Source organism: Anticarsia gemmatalis, chromosome 9 (assembly GCF_050436995.1).
Source record: "Anticarsia gemmatalis isolate Benzon Research Colony breed Stoneville strain chromosome 9, ilAntGemm2 primary, whole genome shotgun sequence".
Taxonomy (NCBI): Eukaryota; Metazoa; Arthropoda; class Insecta; order Lepidoptera; family Erebidae; genus Anticarsia; species Anticarsia gemmatalis.
In genome coordinates, this window is record NC_134753.1 from 2,737,390 (window position 1) to 2,753,108 (window position 15,719).

The following is a 15,719-nucleotide window of genomic DNA, read 5'->3' on the forward strand; positions in this document are numbered from 1 at the left end:
ATGTATGTATAGCGTTCATTTGAATTAATTAGTATGTAGAATAAACATTTTCTCCCAAAGGCATCAAAAGAAAACCATAAAACATAATTTTACCATTTATTTTCATGTGTTTTAAATAAAAACTCATTGCACATTACGATAATACTTTATACATTTTACTTAAGTCATTACTGCATTTTGGACACCTCGAACTTGGTGTTAATGATTTCTTCATCGGAGTCGAGGAGTGGAAGGGTACTGGTGGGGATGTTCTCCTCCACCCACCGAAGGTCGGAGTCCAGGGAATTGGTGTTCGGTTCTGGATCACGATCTGGCTCGCTATTGCTGTTCGTGCCACGCATTTTTACACCGTATGCGTCGTTCACGAATTGTTCTTCCTCTTCTGTAAAAAATAAATAAATTGACTATTCTTTTTCTTCGTATGTTGCATGAGACGTCACGAGCTAGAATTATTGTTGAATTTGGTATATTGGTGTGGTGGGCATTGTACGAAAGTTTACCATAAATTGCGTAGCGTATACGAGTTTATACGCAATACTTGCACGTGCGCGAACGTGATGAGGGATCGGAAAACAATTAGTAACTTAAATTTATTCTAAAACAATAATGTGTAAACTAAACAGCTAAGGAACTCTATAATTTGTGAGAGTTTGCAACTCTCACCATGGATCCTCTACATCTCCCATTTGTAAGTTTTGTCTACTTTCAGAGAGAAATATTTTGACCAGCGCTTATTAAGAGCTAGTATACTATGTTTTATTTATACCTAATTTAATGGCTCATAATTAATATATATAATCTAGGCTCATATTTATAATAACTAATTATGAGTTATATATTCTTAATGTGTTCCTAATGGGTAAGTTTACCTTCATCATCTTCAGCGTTGTCGAGCAGCGGCGTGAAGGCGTACCGCTGGTTGTTGTTGGTGGGGCGCCACAGCACCATGATCACCGTCAGCACGCTGGCGAACAGGATGTGCCAGTACGCCTCGTCCATCCACACTTCCTTCCATTCCTGGAACAAAAAATACTTTGAACTGCTGTCTGGCAATGTGACTCTGAATAGCTACTAATACTACCTTTTGTTCTTAAACTAATGGCAGTAGTCTAGATACATCTTGTTTAACAAAATTTTGTAAATCCATATTCTTGATGATGGGAGTTTAAAATTTGACAGGATATAAATTATCACTTCACTATTTGACAGGATATAAATTATTCACTAACACCTCTGCGTAGGGCAAAAGCAGTTGTAGAAAAGCATTGTCACTACTAATTTACACTTTACTTGGTTTTGCTAAGAGGTGAGTTAACTACTGTTAAGGTGCCATCATGCTAATTCAACGATTGTCTAACCAAAGTATGGCCTACCTACCTTACTGCCGATATATTTTGTAAATATCGTAAAAAGTAATTATAATTGTACTCACAGTGATACACTGAAGCACTCTATAAGACTTGATAGAGTATAACATGAACACAACGGATGATATCACGGCGAATATCAGCGTGTTCGTGAAGTGTCTGTACAGGGACAGCTTTATTGTGTTTCTGAAACAAAAATACAAAGAACATTAGTTATTTTGTCTGTAGTTTGAGGTATGGTGTTATCTTGTTTACAAAAAATATTAATTAGGGTTATAATACGACGAACTATAGGAATAGTTGCTATAGAAAGAAGCAAACTTTTATTTTAACTTGTCCATAACTCGCAAAGTTATAACAAAAAAACAAATTTCTACTATTCAGTAAGTTTGGAATATATGCCAAACTAAGAAAATGCTTAAACAAAAATCTAAATTTATCACACATACACAATATAGGGGTTAATTCCCAGTCAATTAACATTACCAGATCGTTACACCAACTTTTTTTACTTGTCTAATTATTTAAGCATACATCTGCACTCTGGGTGGAGTGCAGGGTTATGAGGGACTCTCCCGCCAGAAGAGATCATTACACAACCTAGAATTGTGGATCCGCCTCAGACTTAGGTAATGCTTACAGTACAAAAATCGCTCGAACTACCTATCCTAACCTATATTTGTCATGTTTATATCAGTTTAAACGCTATGGAACAGGTAAACTATCGCAAAATGTACCTCAGAAACCAGGTACTAGAGGAGTAACAGACTCACCTCCTCAACTGCAAAGTCCTCATAGTATGCGCGAGCGACACGAAGACCCACCAGCAGATGGCGGAGTCCAGCAGCGACAGCGGCACCTCGCTCAGCAGCAGGTCGCGGTTGGAGTCGTTGGCCTTGTGGTGCAGGCGCAGCCACGCGTTGATCATGCCCAGGATACCCCACAATACGCCTGTTCCTACCACGCGTTGGAGAGCTGGACCTAGGCGGGGTCTAAAAACAGAAATTTAATGAGATTTTTAACTTTTATTCTCCCACTGCTGGGCAAGGCTCTCCTCCCATAATGAGCGAGGGGTTAGACCTTGAGTCCATTACGCCGGCCAATGGCGGGTTGGAAACTTTGCATACATTAAGAACTATTCTACAGACCTCTCAAGCATGCAAGGATGCATCACGATGTTTCCTTCACCGTTGGAACAAGTGATAACTATTTCTAATACACCCATAACTTCGAAAACTCATTGGTGTAATCGCTAAAAACCGCAAAAAATGGGTGTAATATTCATACACCTTCGAATATAACATGTGTAATATTTTGTATGTATGTTCAGTATAATGTCCTCCGTATAAAATACGCATGTAAGAAGAGACGGGAAAGAAACGGTCGAATGCAATAGCACCAACAATATCAAACTAAAACATTTTCGAATTTGAAAACTTCGGGCATCAGCAGTAGCTTTAATTTTAGCCACAGAAGCAATTAAGAAATCTACGATAAATGGAAATGTTATCGTGATAATTTCCAATTCCTATCTCTCTATCGATATTAATAATGCTATCTATTATATAAGAATAATCAGTAACTTTTAATTAAAAGTGATTTTATCTAAATTAGGCGTTAGATTTCAATCACAATTTTTTATTATGACTTGCTAAAATTCTATACTCAATTTAAACTGATTCAAATTTTATAGGTCTTCAATTGTACATGCAGGGGCCGAAACTGGTCAGTAAAGTCAGTAAAAGTCAGTATTTTCGGACCTGGTCAGTAAAAGTCAGTTTTTTCGAAAATCGGTCAGTATTGTCAGTATTTTTCCGAGTATTTCTTTTCTTGGTTTTTATTTTCTGTTGGCCTATCTTACATTCTCGATTTGCCCAGTGATGATATCAGAGGGCTGCTTTGGATGCTCTTTATTATGTAGATGATCTGCGTATATATTGAAGCATCACATGACTTCAATAGAATAGCAAATAAAATTTTAAATTTTTTTGAAATCAGTATTTTTAAAGTGATAATTCTTTAGCGGCACTTTTTTTTGGATGGGTAAAAACTTCTAAACTCGCGTCAGGACACGTGACCTGATCGAAAATTCGTAAGACGGAAAGTTTTTTAGAGTTTTTGGTGTTCATTGCAGTATGTAAATTTTGCATGAATGCGCACGACTCACTTGTAATATATACAATCTATCTATCTTTTGTATGGTTAGTGGTCAATCTAGTGTCAAAGTTGTTCAAGCCGACTGAAAGGCCTTTGACATGGCTTAATGAGTCTTATCTTAATCGACAACGTCCGGGACCGACTTTTTACGTACCCTCCGTGCACGGAGACACTCGGTTCAAATACCACTATGCGGTCACCCATCTATAGTATGACCGCGCAAACGGTTGCTTAACCCAGAGAGATCGTTTACCGACCGGTGAGCACAACTGGCTATGAGCGCATCGTAATACAATAACAATTACTAAAGAAATTACAGTAGAAAAAGCTTTTTAACACTATAAAAACGAGGTGCTGGTTGACTATGGGGAATCCGGGGATGGTGAAGACCAATAACCGAAAATAAGCTTCTTAACCGACTTCAAAAAAAGGATTTTGACTTCTCAATTCGACTGTATTTTTTGTTATTTCACACTATTCATCCGAAAAACGGTTTTGAAATGGTCAGTATTTGGTCAGTATTTTTGAATTTTTGGTCAGTAAAATCAGTATTTTCGACCTTGGAACTTGTTTCGGCCCCTGTACATGTGTAATATGTGTATTTATAAAAGATTTACTTTTGCACGGGACTCAGACCGCATGAACTATACTTAGTTATATAGCTTACTACTTTCAGCTTCCATTCGCGTGAAAAGATTTCCCGTGGTCCTATGTGTTAATCCAGATGATTGACTGTTATAAGCTGCCAGTGTACTGAATTTCATTTAAAATCCGCAAATAGTTTAATACAAATTAGAAATGGCTAATAGTACTCGTCTGACCTGGAAATCAAGCCCCGGGACCTCATCAGAAGTCGTAAACGCTACCGGCCGCGGCAGAGGCAGCCATTTTTTTATAGTTAAGTCAATAGTTTTTAGTACTTACTTGACGATGCCAAACCCGAGGGACACAATAATGACTAGCATTCTAGCTAAGGCACGCTTAGCAACTGAGATCCATTCCGCGAACATGTACATCTCTGCGTTGAAATATCTGAAACAAACATTAATAACATTACAGAGTTAATATTGACAATATCTAATACTATTCAAATATTCGTCTGATTTTTTTATTACTGTTCCACGGCTCGGCCCAAAATGAGGGATTAAGTCTATGGTCTTACTATTCTGGGCAAAACTAGGTTGGGAACTTTGCATGTCTTCTGGACCCGTTTAAAGCACTTTTATGGCCGCTCCGAATAGTGTCGTTCGAGTATTTGGCCGTCAGACATGCAAAATTTTCTAAGTGATCATTGTAATACCTACATTAAAAAGTAATTGGTTCAGAGGTTTAGACCCTCGACCACTTTCGCAGGAGGGATAGTATCACATACATAATATCACGCCTTTTTCCACAGGGGTAGACAGAGACCAAAGAACGCAATTTGGTACGATCCGAACGAACGCAATTTCCCTTGCTTCATTCACATGCATACATCTTCTCATACAGAACCTCCGGTTACGAGTACTACGCACCTGAACTTTTTCAAGACATCGCGAATATGATCTGGTATATACACGTTTTTCTAGAGAACTCTTATTCTACTCACCCAGTACTATTAATATTAGAGTAAACTCCGTAATAAGTGGCGCTCTCCACCATGCCGAGGAGCGCCACGCCTCCGATCCAGTACTGTATCCGCAGCAGGTCGCGCCACTGCAGCCAGCACACCACCAGCCAACCCGTGCACAGTAGTGTGTACACACCACACATTACACCGAAAAACTGTAGGAGAGAGTATAATATTTGCTTTTTTTTAACGTTGGAAATATTCTAAGCAATTAAAGGCTGTTATTTTAATCTATACTAATATTATAAAGCTGAAGAAGTTGTTTGTTTGAACGCGCTAATCTCAGGAACTACAGCCACAGAATAATAAGTACTATAGTACTACAGCTACGATCAATAGGAGTAGAGTAACAGTAAAAAATGTTACAAAAACGGGGAAAATTATGACCCATTCTCTCTTATGTGACGCAAGCGATGTTGCGCGGGTCAGCTAGTAGTAAGATAAGTTTAGTCGATAGATATTGTTGTCAGTGTTGAGAGATGAAGAATTAAGTAACTATCAAAAATGTTAAGTTATCTGATGATAGATAGGCGTATAACCTATTTTTTATCAGGCCAAGTTTAATAGCAGTAGTTTCAATAATGTCTTCATATAAGGATTGACTGATAGCTCATTGGGCAACAATTGTCATTTAGTAGATAACGTAGCAATAAATATAAAAACAAGCCATCCAAATCAATTTCTGCAATTAGTTCAATGAACAATGTTTTGCGTATACCATGGTATACGTTCAAATAAACGTGCACGTCTGTGTACGCTCGGAAAACTCGCAAAATCAATACTCCAGTTTTTTCACCACAACCTACTTATAAAGTAGTGTTAGAAGATTTTCGACATATTTTTTTCTACAAATCTACTCTATAAATATATAACCGATCTTTATATACTTGTACAATAAACTTACCGGTAAAAGCGGCCATATAGCCGCGCTGAGGTAACCCGACGGCGACACCATCTCCACCTGGGCGCTCGCTTTGAAGTTGGTCTTGGACTCGACGGTCACCTTCAACACGTATATACCTTCCTGGTCCACCGTCAGTAACGTGTGGGGGGAAGTTTTCTGTACAACAAAATGGAGATCATTAGACTTGCATTGACAGAAAATTTGTGTCTGTTTGGATAATTAGATTGAATTTATGGTATTTTTTTTTTGTGCATTGTCAACCTATATTATGTAGAATGTAAGTATGGTAGGATACGTATGAACACACCACACATTTTTGAAATATTAAAGCAGTCGTAGAGGGCCTCTATTGGGGGTGTTGAATTCGATCCCTCGCACGCCTTCCAAAAATCTGGGACTCTGTAGTCTCGAGATGTGGCAATGACTAACATAATAATAAGTAATTTTAGGTAAGACTTTATAACATAAGAGTCCATAAGATAAAGTATGTATGTACAAACATTAGACAAAAATTACTGCTTAAGACTAAGCAGTGGACATTTCTAAATATTCATAGTAAGAAAATCCTGAACCATGTACAGCTTTTGCGGCAAAATTTTAGGTGGTTTAGTTACTAAGTACCTAACATTGTTACATACGAGGAAGGAAAAAGATACCATCGGTAACAATTATACATCGATAACACGACCAAATTCGCAGTTACGAAAAACATTTAAATCAATTATTGTACTACCACTAAAATTTATGACAATTTCGTCACAGGTTCCAAAAATAATATTCTATACAAATAAAAATTCGATACAAATAAAATCATTAATTCCGTAATGTGAAATACGATCAAATGTTGGCACTCATAATAGGCCCGAACGTAGTTTTCTAAGAAGTAACAATTCAAAAGTACTTACCTATATTAGAGTCGACAGGCACAATATTTCAATTTCGCGCGTTTTGCCTTTACGCAGTATTTACAAAGTGCTCTAGTGTTGTTAAACACTATTTTCTTTATAACAAACAGGCGATACTAAAGTATTCCATAAAAGAACATTTTTTTTAACTCACCGTTGCACTAGTATCTTTGGTAGTATCAGTTTTGATCTCCTCCAGGAACGTGAGTTGCTTGTCATGGCAGAAGATAGTCTTGGTGCGTTCTACGAGCGTGTGCATCAAACTAGTACCGTTGTCCTCCAGCGACCTCTCTACCCGGTCCACTCTGTCTAAACGGCGCGTGCATGCTACTACTTGTTGCTGAAAAATGGAATTATTATTACAGAAAATTGTTGGTCTTTTCATTTTTGTTGAAGTAAATATTAAAGAATAACTAGTAGATATGTCGAATCATCAACTTTTTGCATAATTAACATTATTATAACGTTATGCTAAGTACTTACAAAATTAACAATTAATCAATTTTCGTGTGCATTCAGCAATCCTTATAGCAGCTGATTTTGCACGTTACAAAACTCAAAACCACTTGAGATTTTTTTATAGAAATTGCAAAATCCTGGTAGCACTTTTCCCAGCTCGTAAAGGATTAAAAATGTTTCCCAAAATTCCAATAAAATTCCGCCTCGTGATTTGAACCAGAGTCATCGTTACTCAGCAGGCTTATGCACTAGCTTTAAGACTAAAACTTGAATAAAACTTCTTATAATTAATAAAAATAAACTTCTTATAAGTAATACCTGTTCGAAGTAATGCAAGTAATCGGGCGAGCACTTTGTCTTCGCCCACTTGTACGTCACCTTCAACTCAGTCGTGTTCGCTACATCACATTTAACTGAAACAAATCAAGTTATAACATCATTATTTATTGTTTAACCATACAATAAGTATACACCTAATAATAAAGCAAATCCAGTAAATGCAGGGCGAAAATATGCCTGGTTATGTAGCTGATTATAGGCCATTTGGTTGGTTTAAAAACTTACTGTAGGTAATCAGTTTTCAAAAGATCAGTGTTACAGCCTTACAGGTTATACATGGTTAAGTGAAGAGCTAACAACTTTTGTTTCTAGTCTAAAATGATTGAGGTTAAACCAGATTTTGTTTTTAAGTGAGGTCCCCTAAACGCATACAAAAAAGTTCCTTAAAAAAATACTTATTTTAAAAAGCTTGACCCTTTTAGGAATCTAGCGAGTTTCTGTGTCACAAAATTAATAAAAATAGTTAAAATTTTTGGTCCAAGCAACATAGTCGTGTATTTATTTATTAAATACGATAATAACCGGGGATACTAGTGTATTTCATGTAAGTCAATTTAATGTAGATGTCGCTACTGCGGTTCATACAAAGTCAATTTATAACTATAAAAACACAGATTATACAATTGTTTATTAATAAACTTTTTCTCTTTCTAGGAAATATGAGTCATATGTCATTGATAACTATAGTACGACACGCAATAAGTGATAACGTTTGCAAATCACACCACTACATCCGACATCCTTACTATCAAAATATACTTAAAATAATATATAAATAGACACATTCAATTAAATTTTCGACTTTACTATTTCTGTATAACTATCAGTAAGCATTATTTTGGAATAAGGACAGTTTTTTTAACATACATTTTTGATGGTACTTTATCTATCGTGTTCTTATACGTAAGTCGTGGTGGGCCTTTAAATTGTGCATTATTTACTATCATAAATTACGATACTTAAGCTCAAACTGTAAGGGATTAATTGAAAACTTCTATACCAGGAAGTAAAAAGTAAACAGAGATTTAGATATTGTTTACAATTAGGAGAAAAAAGATCAATTAAAACGCAAAAGCCCATTACTCCCACTGCTGGGCAGGGGTCACCTCCCGTAATAAGATAGGGGTTATGTAACAAGCCTCTCACACTGACCAAATGCGGGTTGAGAACATTGCATTCTTCCATGGACTGTTTCTTAAACCATAGTAATGGAAAATCAAAACGAAGTTAATCTATGGATTAATGGTCTACTTACGTTTAACACGATAATATTATCTTTCTATTAGCTTCGCCAAATCATAAAAGTCTATAAGCGAAATGTACCTTTTAACGATCAAGATAAGATTATAGCAGAGCAGTGGGTTTAGCAACCTAAGTCGTATTTTACAGTTGAATAGAAGCTTATAGTTCAACAACTTAGTAGAGCCATAGCATGCACATTTTGTTTTTTTTTAATCCATACTAATATTATAAATACGAAAGTAACTCTGTCTGTCTGTCTGCTACTCAATCACGCCTTAACTACTAAACCAATTTGCATGAAATTTGGTATGGAGATATTTTGATACTCGAGAAAGGTCATAGGCTATATATCATCATGCTACGACGAAAAAGAGCAGAGTACCAGTAATTAATGTTGCAAAAACGGGGAAAAATTTCACCCATTCTCTCTTATTGGACGCAAGCGAAGTTGCGCGGGTCAGCTAGTAACCAATATAAAGGAGCTGTATCAAAAAGGGAACTATCAGATGCAGAAGTCTCTTCAGTCCAAGTTCTGACTTTTGTATACCTCTGCCAGCCGTAAACCTTGTATATAAAACTCTCTATTGAGTTGTTGGGCTATGAATTTTGTCGACCGACTATGGCGTATTTACGCAGTTGCATAAACTGTTAAGGATATGTGGGTTAAACAACCTACGTCACATTTCACAGATGGATAGTCGTTTAATGATATTTGAACTAAGTGTTTCCGTGCAAGATTAAAGTCTGTCCCAATTGTACACTATCAGTCGTTAGGTCTCACAAAAAGTCTACAGATGACTTACAAAAACTTCCATTGGGTTTACTGTTGCCTTATGAAATAAAGTAAGCTTTATGTATACAAAAAATTCCTGACCTCATCTAAACGACGCATGGACTTGGTCCAGACAAAGGACCTACTGTTCTAAGAACTATGATAGAAAGTGAGCATTGTAGTTTCTTATCAATGTATGAATAAGATTTAAACCCATGCCATGTAATAGGATAAGTTGTTCCATAATAAATAAATTAGTTAAATATACTTAGTGTTTTGATTTATCCCTTTGGTTGTAACCAAGATACCAGACTAACACATTGTTTCTTTTTCTACTAATGTATTAAAACTTTAATGAAAACAAAAGTATAGGCTAGGTGTTTTAGTAGCTTGTGTTAATGATTTCCTGTATTTGTGGTCCAGTAATGAAGAGTGACGTAATATAATAAACTATAAGTTAGTTCCTTAAACTACTGATAATATAAATATTGGCAAATTGTAGGTAACTTTTCCTCAGGCTAATGAAGTCTAGGCACCACACATTACCAAACTCTACGCTACTATGGAGAAATATTCCAAGATATATTAAAAAAAACAACATTTTTTTCCCAACCGGGGACCAAACCCGAGACCTCATGATCAAAAGTCGGATACACTACCGACGGCGCTATAGACGCAGTGTTATGCAGATGTACCATAAAAATAAGTTACTACAATCACTTGTACACTAATTGACCTCAATTAATAATTAATCTTTCTCTCCACAGTATACAATTACTAATAATAACTCATGTCATTAATACAGTATTTATTTGAAATTGTGTGGCTTTAGTATTTATTGATATCTCAGTATTGTAGGAGGAAAATTATGACGTTATGCAAGCAGAGGATCCTGATTCACGTAAACTTATTTTACCTAGTTACGTTTTAATTACAATTATTAAAAAATATCTTACCCATCCTATATTCCTACACATAAACTGTAAGTGTGCCAAATTTAATACTTCTGCGTCTGCACGTTTTTCGTAAAAAGGTGTCCAAAGATTTTGCTTCACCTATTAATATATAGATATCTATGTTGTTCATAGGAATGATTTTATACTTTTTTACTTGATACTAGTTTCCGCTTTCGACTTTGTCCGCGAGAAAAGATGTTATGATGATGAGTTATAAGGACTCTTTTTCGCGATATTTATCTCATTCTTGCGACAAAACAATGACATGAAATACAACCCATTATGAAGTTAATTAAAAGTGCATTTTCTTGATAATAGATGGCGCGAGCGAGGCTGCGGGTAACAGTTAGATGGTCTGTATGTGTAGTGATCCATAACAATTGGAGTATTAATAGTGTCATGATCAATACAGTCTAGTGAAAAGGAGGTTCAAAGCTTATTGTATTAGTCTAGCATTGATAGATTGGTACATCATTGTTATAGTAAAAGTAGGTACCTTACAATTGGATAAAGCTAAGAAGCTGTATTTTTTTAACAGAGGTTAATTTGGTTTACATATTTCCATGTACTAGAAATAGACTTTGATTTAAATCAAAAAATTGATTCGTTAGAACCACAAATGATCAATAACTGATTTGATTTTAGTAAAAAGTGGCCCTGGGCAAAAAGAAACAAAAAAAATACAAAATTAAGTATTTTTTTGCTAAGATGTATAGAGTTTTATTCTATTTTATTAAATTGGTTACAATCAACCTACCCTACAACTTTACTAAAGCCTCTAATACATATACATAGCAAAGATAGTTATGTTTTTCCAAATGAAGGCTACAAACCCATAATAGCAATATGACCTAAATAATCTCAAGTTATAATTGCACTAACATTCTAAAGCATGATTCACAAGAATGGGTGTTAACCATTAATCTGAAAGCATCAGATAAGCATAATGTGTCCAGTTGATAAGATATCATCTACACATATGGCAATATTGAATTATATGGAACTTTGATAGTGAACCTACTTTGTACTTTAAAATAGTTGCCATGTAAAAATTTGCAAATGTGTGCATTTTTTTAATGTGCTGAGATTTCAAATTAAGAATTAGAATGTTGTTTTGAGTTTGACCTTAAATATTAATGACTTGACTTGCTTCAATTACTGACATTTTATTTTTGCATAGATATAATTACTAATAAAATAAATTAAACTCATTAATGTCCCACTGCTGGGCGAGAGTTTCCCCATAGAATTATGGAGGGGTTAGACTTTGAGACTACCATGCTGGTCAAGTGCGGGTTGGGGACTTATTTTTATTATTACTATGCAGAATCAATTGATTGATACATGTGACACACATGAATAAATATATGTTTCTATGCCTTAGCCAAGAATACTTCAAGTCTGTTTGCATACATAAAGTTGTTTTTTTCAATTGTATCACAAGAAAATTTTTGCATTACCATAACATTACAATTTATAAGTTTGCAACTGCTCTTATCCCGTTTACATGAACTTTATTTCCATTTGAATAATAAACAGCAAGAAACATTACCATAAATGATAAATTAACATACACATAAAGCACATTGATATTGGTCAGGGACTTTTTGCTGCTACCTCCTTTGAGAATTAAGAAAATAGGGAATTGTCTATTCCATTTTCAAAGGTATCTAAAATTGTTAAAAAAAAATATGTTTTGTGGCTATGGCTACTTATTGTTATAATTTTTTTTAAGTATTATCATATGAATTTCAGACCAAGCAGATTTAATTCCTTGATCAATCCCAATAAGACTCTTATTGGAAAAGGTAGTAAAAATATTAGTCACAAAACTAACCCACAGTGGGAGTTTCCCCAGGTAGGATAACATTTCTAGTTTTATGCAGAAACAATGTTTAGAATAAGCACTTTTAGGCATATTAGGTGACTAGATTTTTTTAATAATATATGAAATCTATGTAAGTCTGACTACCTATTTTAGATCTTGGAATTTGTATGATGTCATTTACTGATAAATACACTCACAAACAACATACTAGCTACAAATTAGGTGTAATTAGGAAATAAAAATTAGCAATGTACTTACTCATAATACTAAGCTTAGAGTCCTGAAATAGTGACTTAGCTAGTGTAAAGTCACAACTATCCTGAAAAAAAAACAATACAAAACATTGACAAAATACTAACTCATCATTGCACATAATTTATAATACAACCTTTTTTATCATAGAGGCATACTATAGGCTGACCATACAATGTCTGTGCCTATTCAAACAAATTCAATGACTGACATGAGAAAAAACAGACTTCAATCTATGTTTACATTGCAATTTTATATCATAAACTAAAATTATATTTTCTTATTCAAAACTATTCAGAGAAACACGAAACATGCTCTTTTTTAATGTGATGCATGTTACGCTTGCACAGAAATAATTATAGATTAAGTGTGGGAGGAAAGGTAAATGAAACTGTAAAAATATATTGAATATACCTTTTACTAACGAGTCAGACGGTGAACGACTGTATCATAGTAGTTACGTGTTTTAATTACTTAGTTATCAATACTAGCTTTTCATTAATTTTACACACGCCACACAGGAAATAGCACTACGAGAGACTATCTTTAACTTTATTACAATGAAATAAAACATGTTCTCACCCCATCCAGCGGCAAATCCCATTTTCCTATATCCGAAAAACTGTGCGTTACTTTGACGACTGCTACAAACAATACAAATATATACTGCAACATGTTGTTGGTTTCAGTTTTAGGAGCCACAAATTATTTTATTATCATTGAAACACTACCAAACAACATTTTAATTTGGTTTATATCACAAATAACAATTTTTCGGAAAGGAAACGCATTCACTTGACAGACATTTGTTTGACATTGACGGAAAGTTGATGACAACCTGCAAAACTATAGACAACCGGCTATTTATCTTGCGTTTGGATACATAGATTTTTACAATAATGAGACTACACAAAAAATATCGATGTTGATTTATTTTCTTTGGTCATCTATCAGTTTAATTACAATAGGTGAGTTGCGTAAAATTTAAGTTAATAAGTGCTATAATTAGGTACCTCTACCTACCTACATATTATTCGCGGTTAACCATAGACTATTATCTTAAAATACATAGTTCTATACCATGACGCATAGGGAGTTATTAAAAAATCATTGACAAGCCCTGTGGTTGTCGTGTCAAAATATTTTTGTTTTGTTCTTCGTATAATTTATAATAAATCGCATAATATGTCATAATTGTAATGTTTTCTATTTATTTTAATGTTAAATTACGGAAATTAATATTAATAACATTGAATACTTATAATGTTTTGCTGATACAGTATCCATAGTGTGGTACCGTGGTAGTCATGTCAGATTGCGCGCTGGTAGCCAATGTAAGCGAACACGATGCGAGCATGGACGTGGGGAACGACAAGTCTCTATTCGAGCCCACTGTTGATATGATGGTAAATGATTTTGACGACGAAAGGACACTAGACGAAGAAGAAGCTTTAGCGGCGGGAGAGCAACAAGACCCCAAGGCCGAGCTCAACAGCCTCCAAAGAGAGGGTGATATGCCTTTAGAGGAACTACTGGCGCTGTACGGATACGATAGAAACATGGATAATAAGCCTATTCCTCAGGAACCGGCCCCTGAAGTGGTGCCAGAGGAGACAGAGATGAAAACTGAATCAGCATTGCAACAATTATACAGTGAGACTACTAGTCCAGAAGCCACACGTTGCCTTAGGTCAGGTTCACGACCGCCTTCTGAAGAAGAAGATGACTATGACTACAGTCCTGATGAGGATGACTGGAAAAAGACTATAATGGTTGGTAGTGACTACCAAGCTGCAATTCCTGAAGGTTTATGTAGCTATGATGATGCTTTACCATATGAAAATGAGGATAAATTATTATGGAACCCATGTATGTTAGATGAAAAAGTTACAGAGGACTACATGAGGAAAATATGCGTAATGAACTCTGGAACAGGGGTAGAGGCGGTGCCTCGAGGGAAACAGCTGAGAGATGACGAGGAAGCATTGTACTTACTACAACAATGTGGACACAATGTAGAAGAGGCCTTAAGAAGAAGACGTATATCAGCGCAGACACCTGCCCATGCTAGCTTATGGTCAGAAGAAGAGTGTCGCAATTTTGAAAATGGTTTAAAGGCCCATGGGAAAGATTTCCATCTAATTCGACAACACAAAGTAAGAACAAGGTCTGTTGGAGAACTGGTACAATTTTACTACATATGGAAAAAGACAGAAAGGCATGATATATTTGCAAACAAAGCAAGGCTAGAGAAGAAAAAGTACACTTTGCATCCGGGTCATACAGATTATATGGATAGGTTTTTGGAAGAACAAGAGGCAACAGGTGCTGGAGTTGTGAGACCAGTGTCACCTGCTCCTCCTATGATGGAGTTTGCCCACACTGAACCTGCCACACAGCCTGACCCCCTTGCACTGGGAGAGAATGAGGTGTTCTCCCAACTGAATGCCCATACACCACCACCTCGTGCCCTCTCAATGGAGGACCAGGAACCTCCCTCAGGCTCCTAATACATGTATTATTGGCAATGCCATTCGTAGAATGCACTGTTTGTAACATACTTAACTATGTTGTTATCTAGATGTAAGGGTGACTTCCCTTGTTCATGAAACATTTATTTCTGTTTGTAATAAACACGATTTTATATGAAGGACTGACTTAGAAACTTTTATATTTTAACATTTTCAACAGTACAATGTAAATAATAAAGATGTAAAATTATGTTATGTTTGTGAATAAGGGAATCATGCCGTTATGAATGATGTATGAGTATCCATCACTGATTTGATGGGTGGTGTATAAAATTATGAGGTTGATTTAAGAATAAACAGTGCAAAGTAGTGCTTGTTTTCATTTCAATAAACCTTTTTTGGCATTGAATTTACACTAAATGATAGACATGAATATACTAGATAATAAAAGAATGTAA

The 15,719-nt window shown here is 35.4% G+C and overlaps 2 protein-coding genes across 2 annotated transcripts; one reads left to right on the forward strand and one right to left on the reverse strand.

Moving 5' to 3' along the window:
- Positions 1-82: 82 nt before the first annotated feature.
- LOC142975326 (transmembrane protein 87A) lies at positions 83-13,616 on the reverse strand. The gene is made up of 11 exons (XM_076118107.1): positions 13,373-13,616; positions 12,797-12,857; positions 7,720-7,814; positions 7,097-7,282; positions 6,038-6,193; positions 5,113-5,288; positions 4,449-4,556; positions 2,141-2,359; positions 1,433-1,553; positions 870-1,017; positions 83-382 (listed from the first exon to the last, which is right to left on the reverse strand). The coding sequence occupies exons 1-11, from the start codon at positions 13,463-13,465 to the stop codon at positions 168-170; spliced, it is 1,578 nt and encodes a 525-aa protein (XP_075974222.1). The 5' UTR covers positions 13,466-13,616; the 3' UTR covers positions 83-167.
- Positions 13,617-13,891: 275 nt separating this feature from the next.
- LOC142975444 (mesoderm induction early response protein 1) lies at positions 13,892-15,630 on the forward strand. The gene has a single exon (XM_076118276.1). It carries the CDS (start codon positions 14,098-14,100, stop codon positions 15,298-15,300), a length of 1,203 nt encoding a protein of 400 aa, XP_075974391.1. The 5' UTR covers positions 13,892-14,097; the 3' UTR covers positions 15,301-15,630.
- The last annotated feature ends 89 nt before the right edge of the window (positions 15,631-15,719 follow it).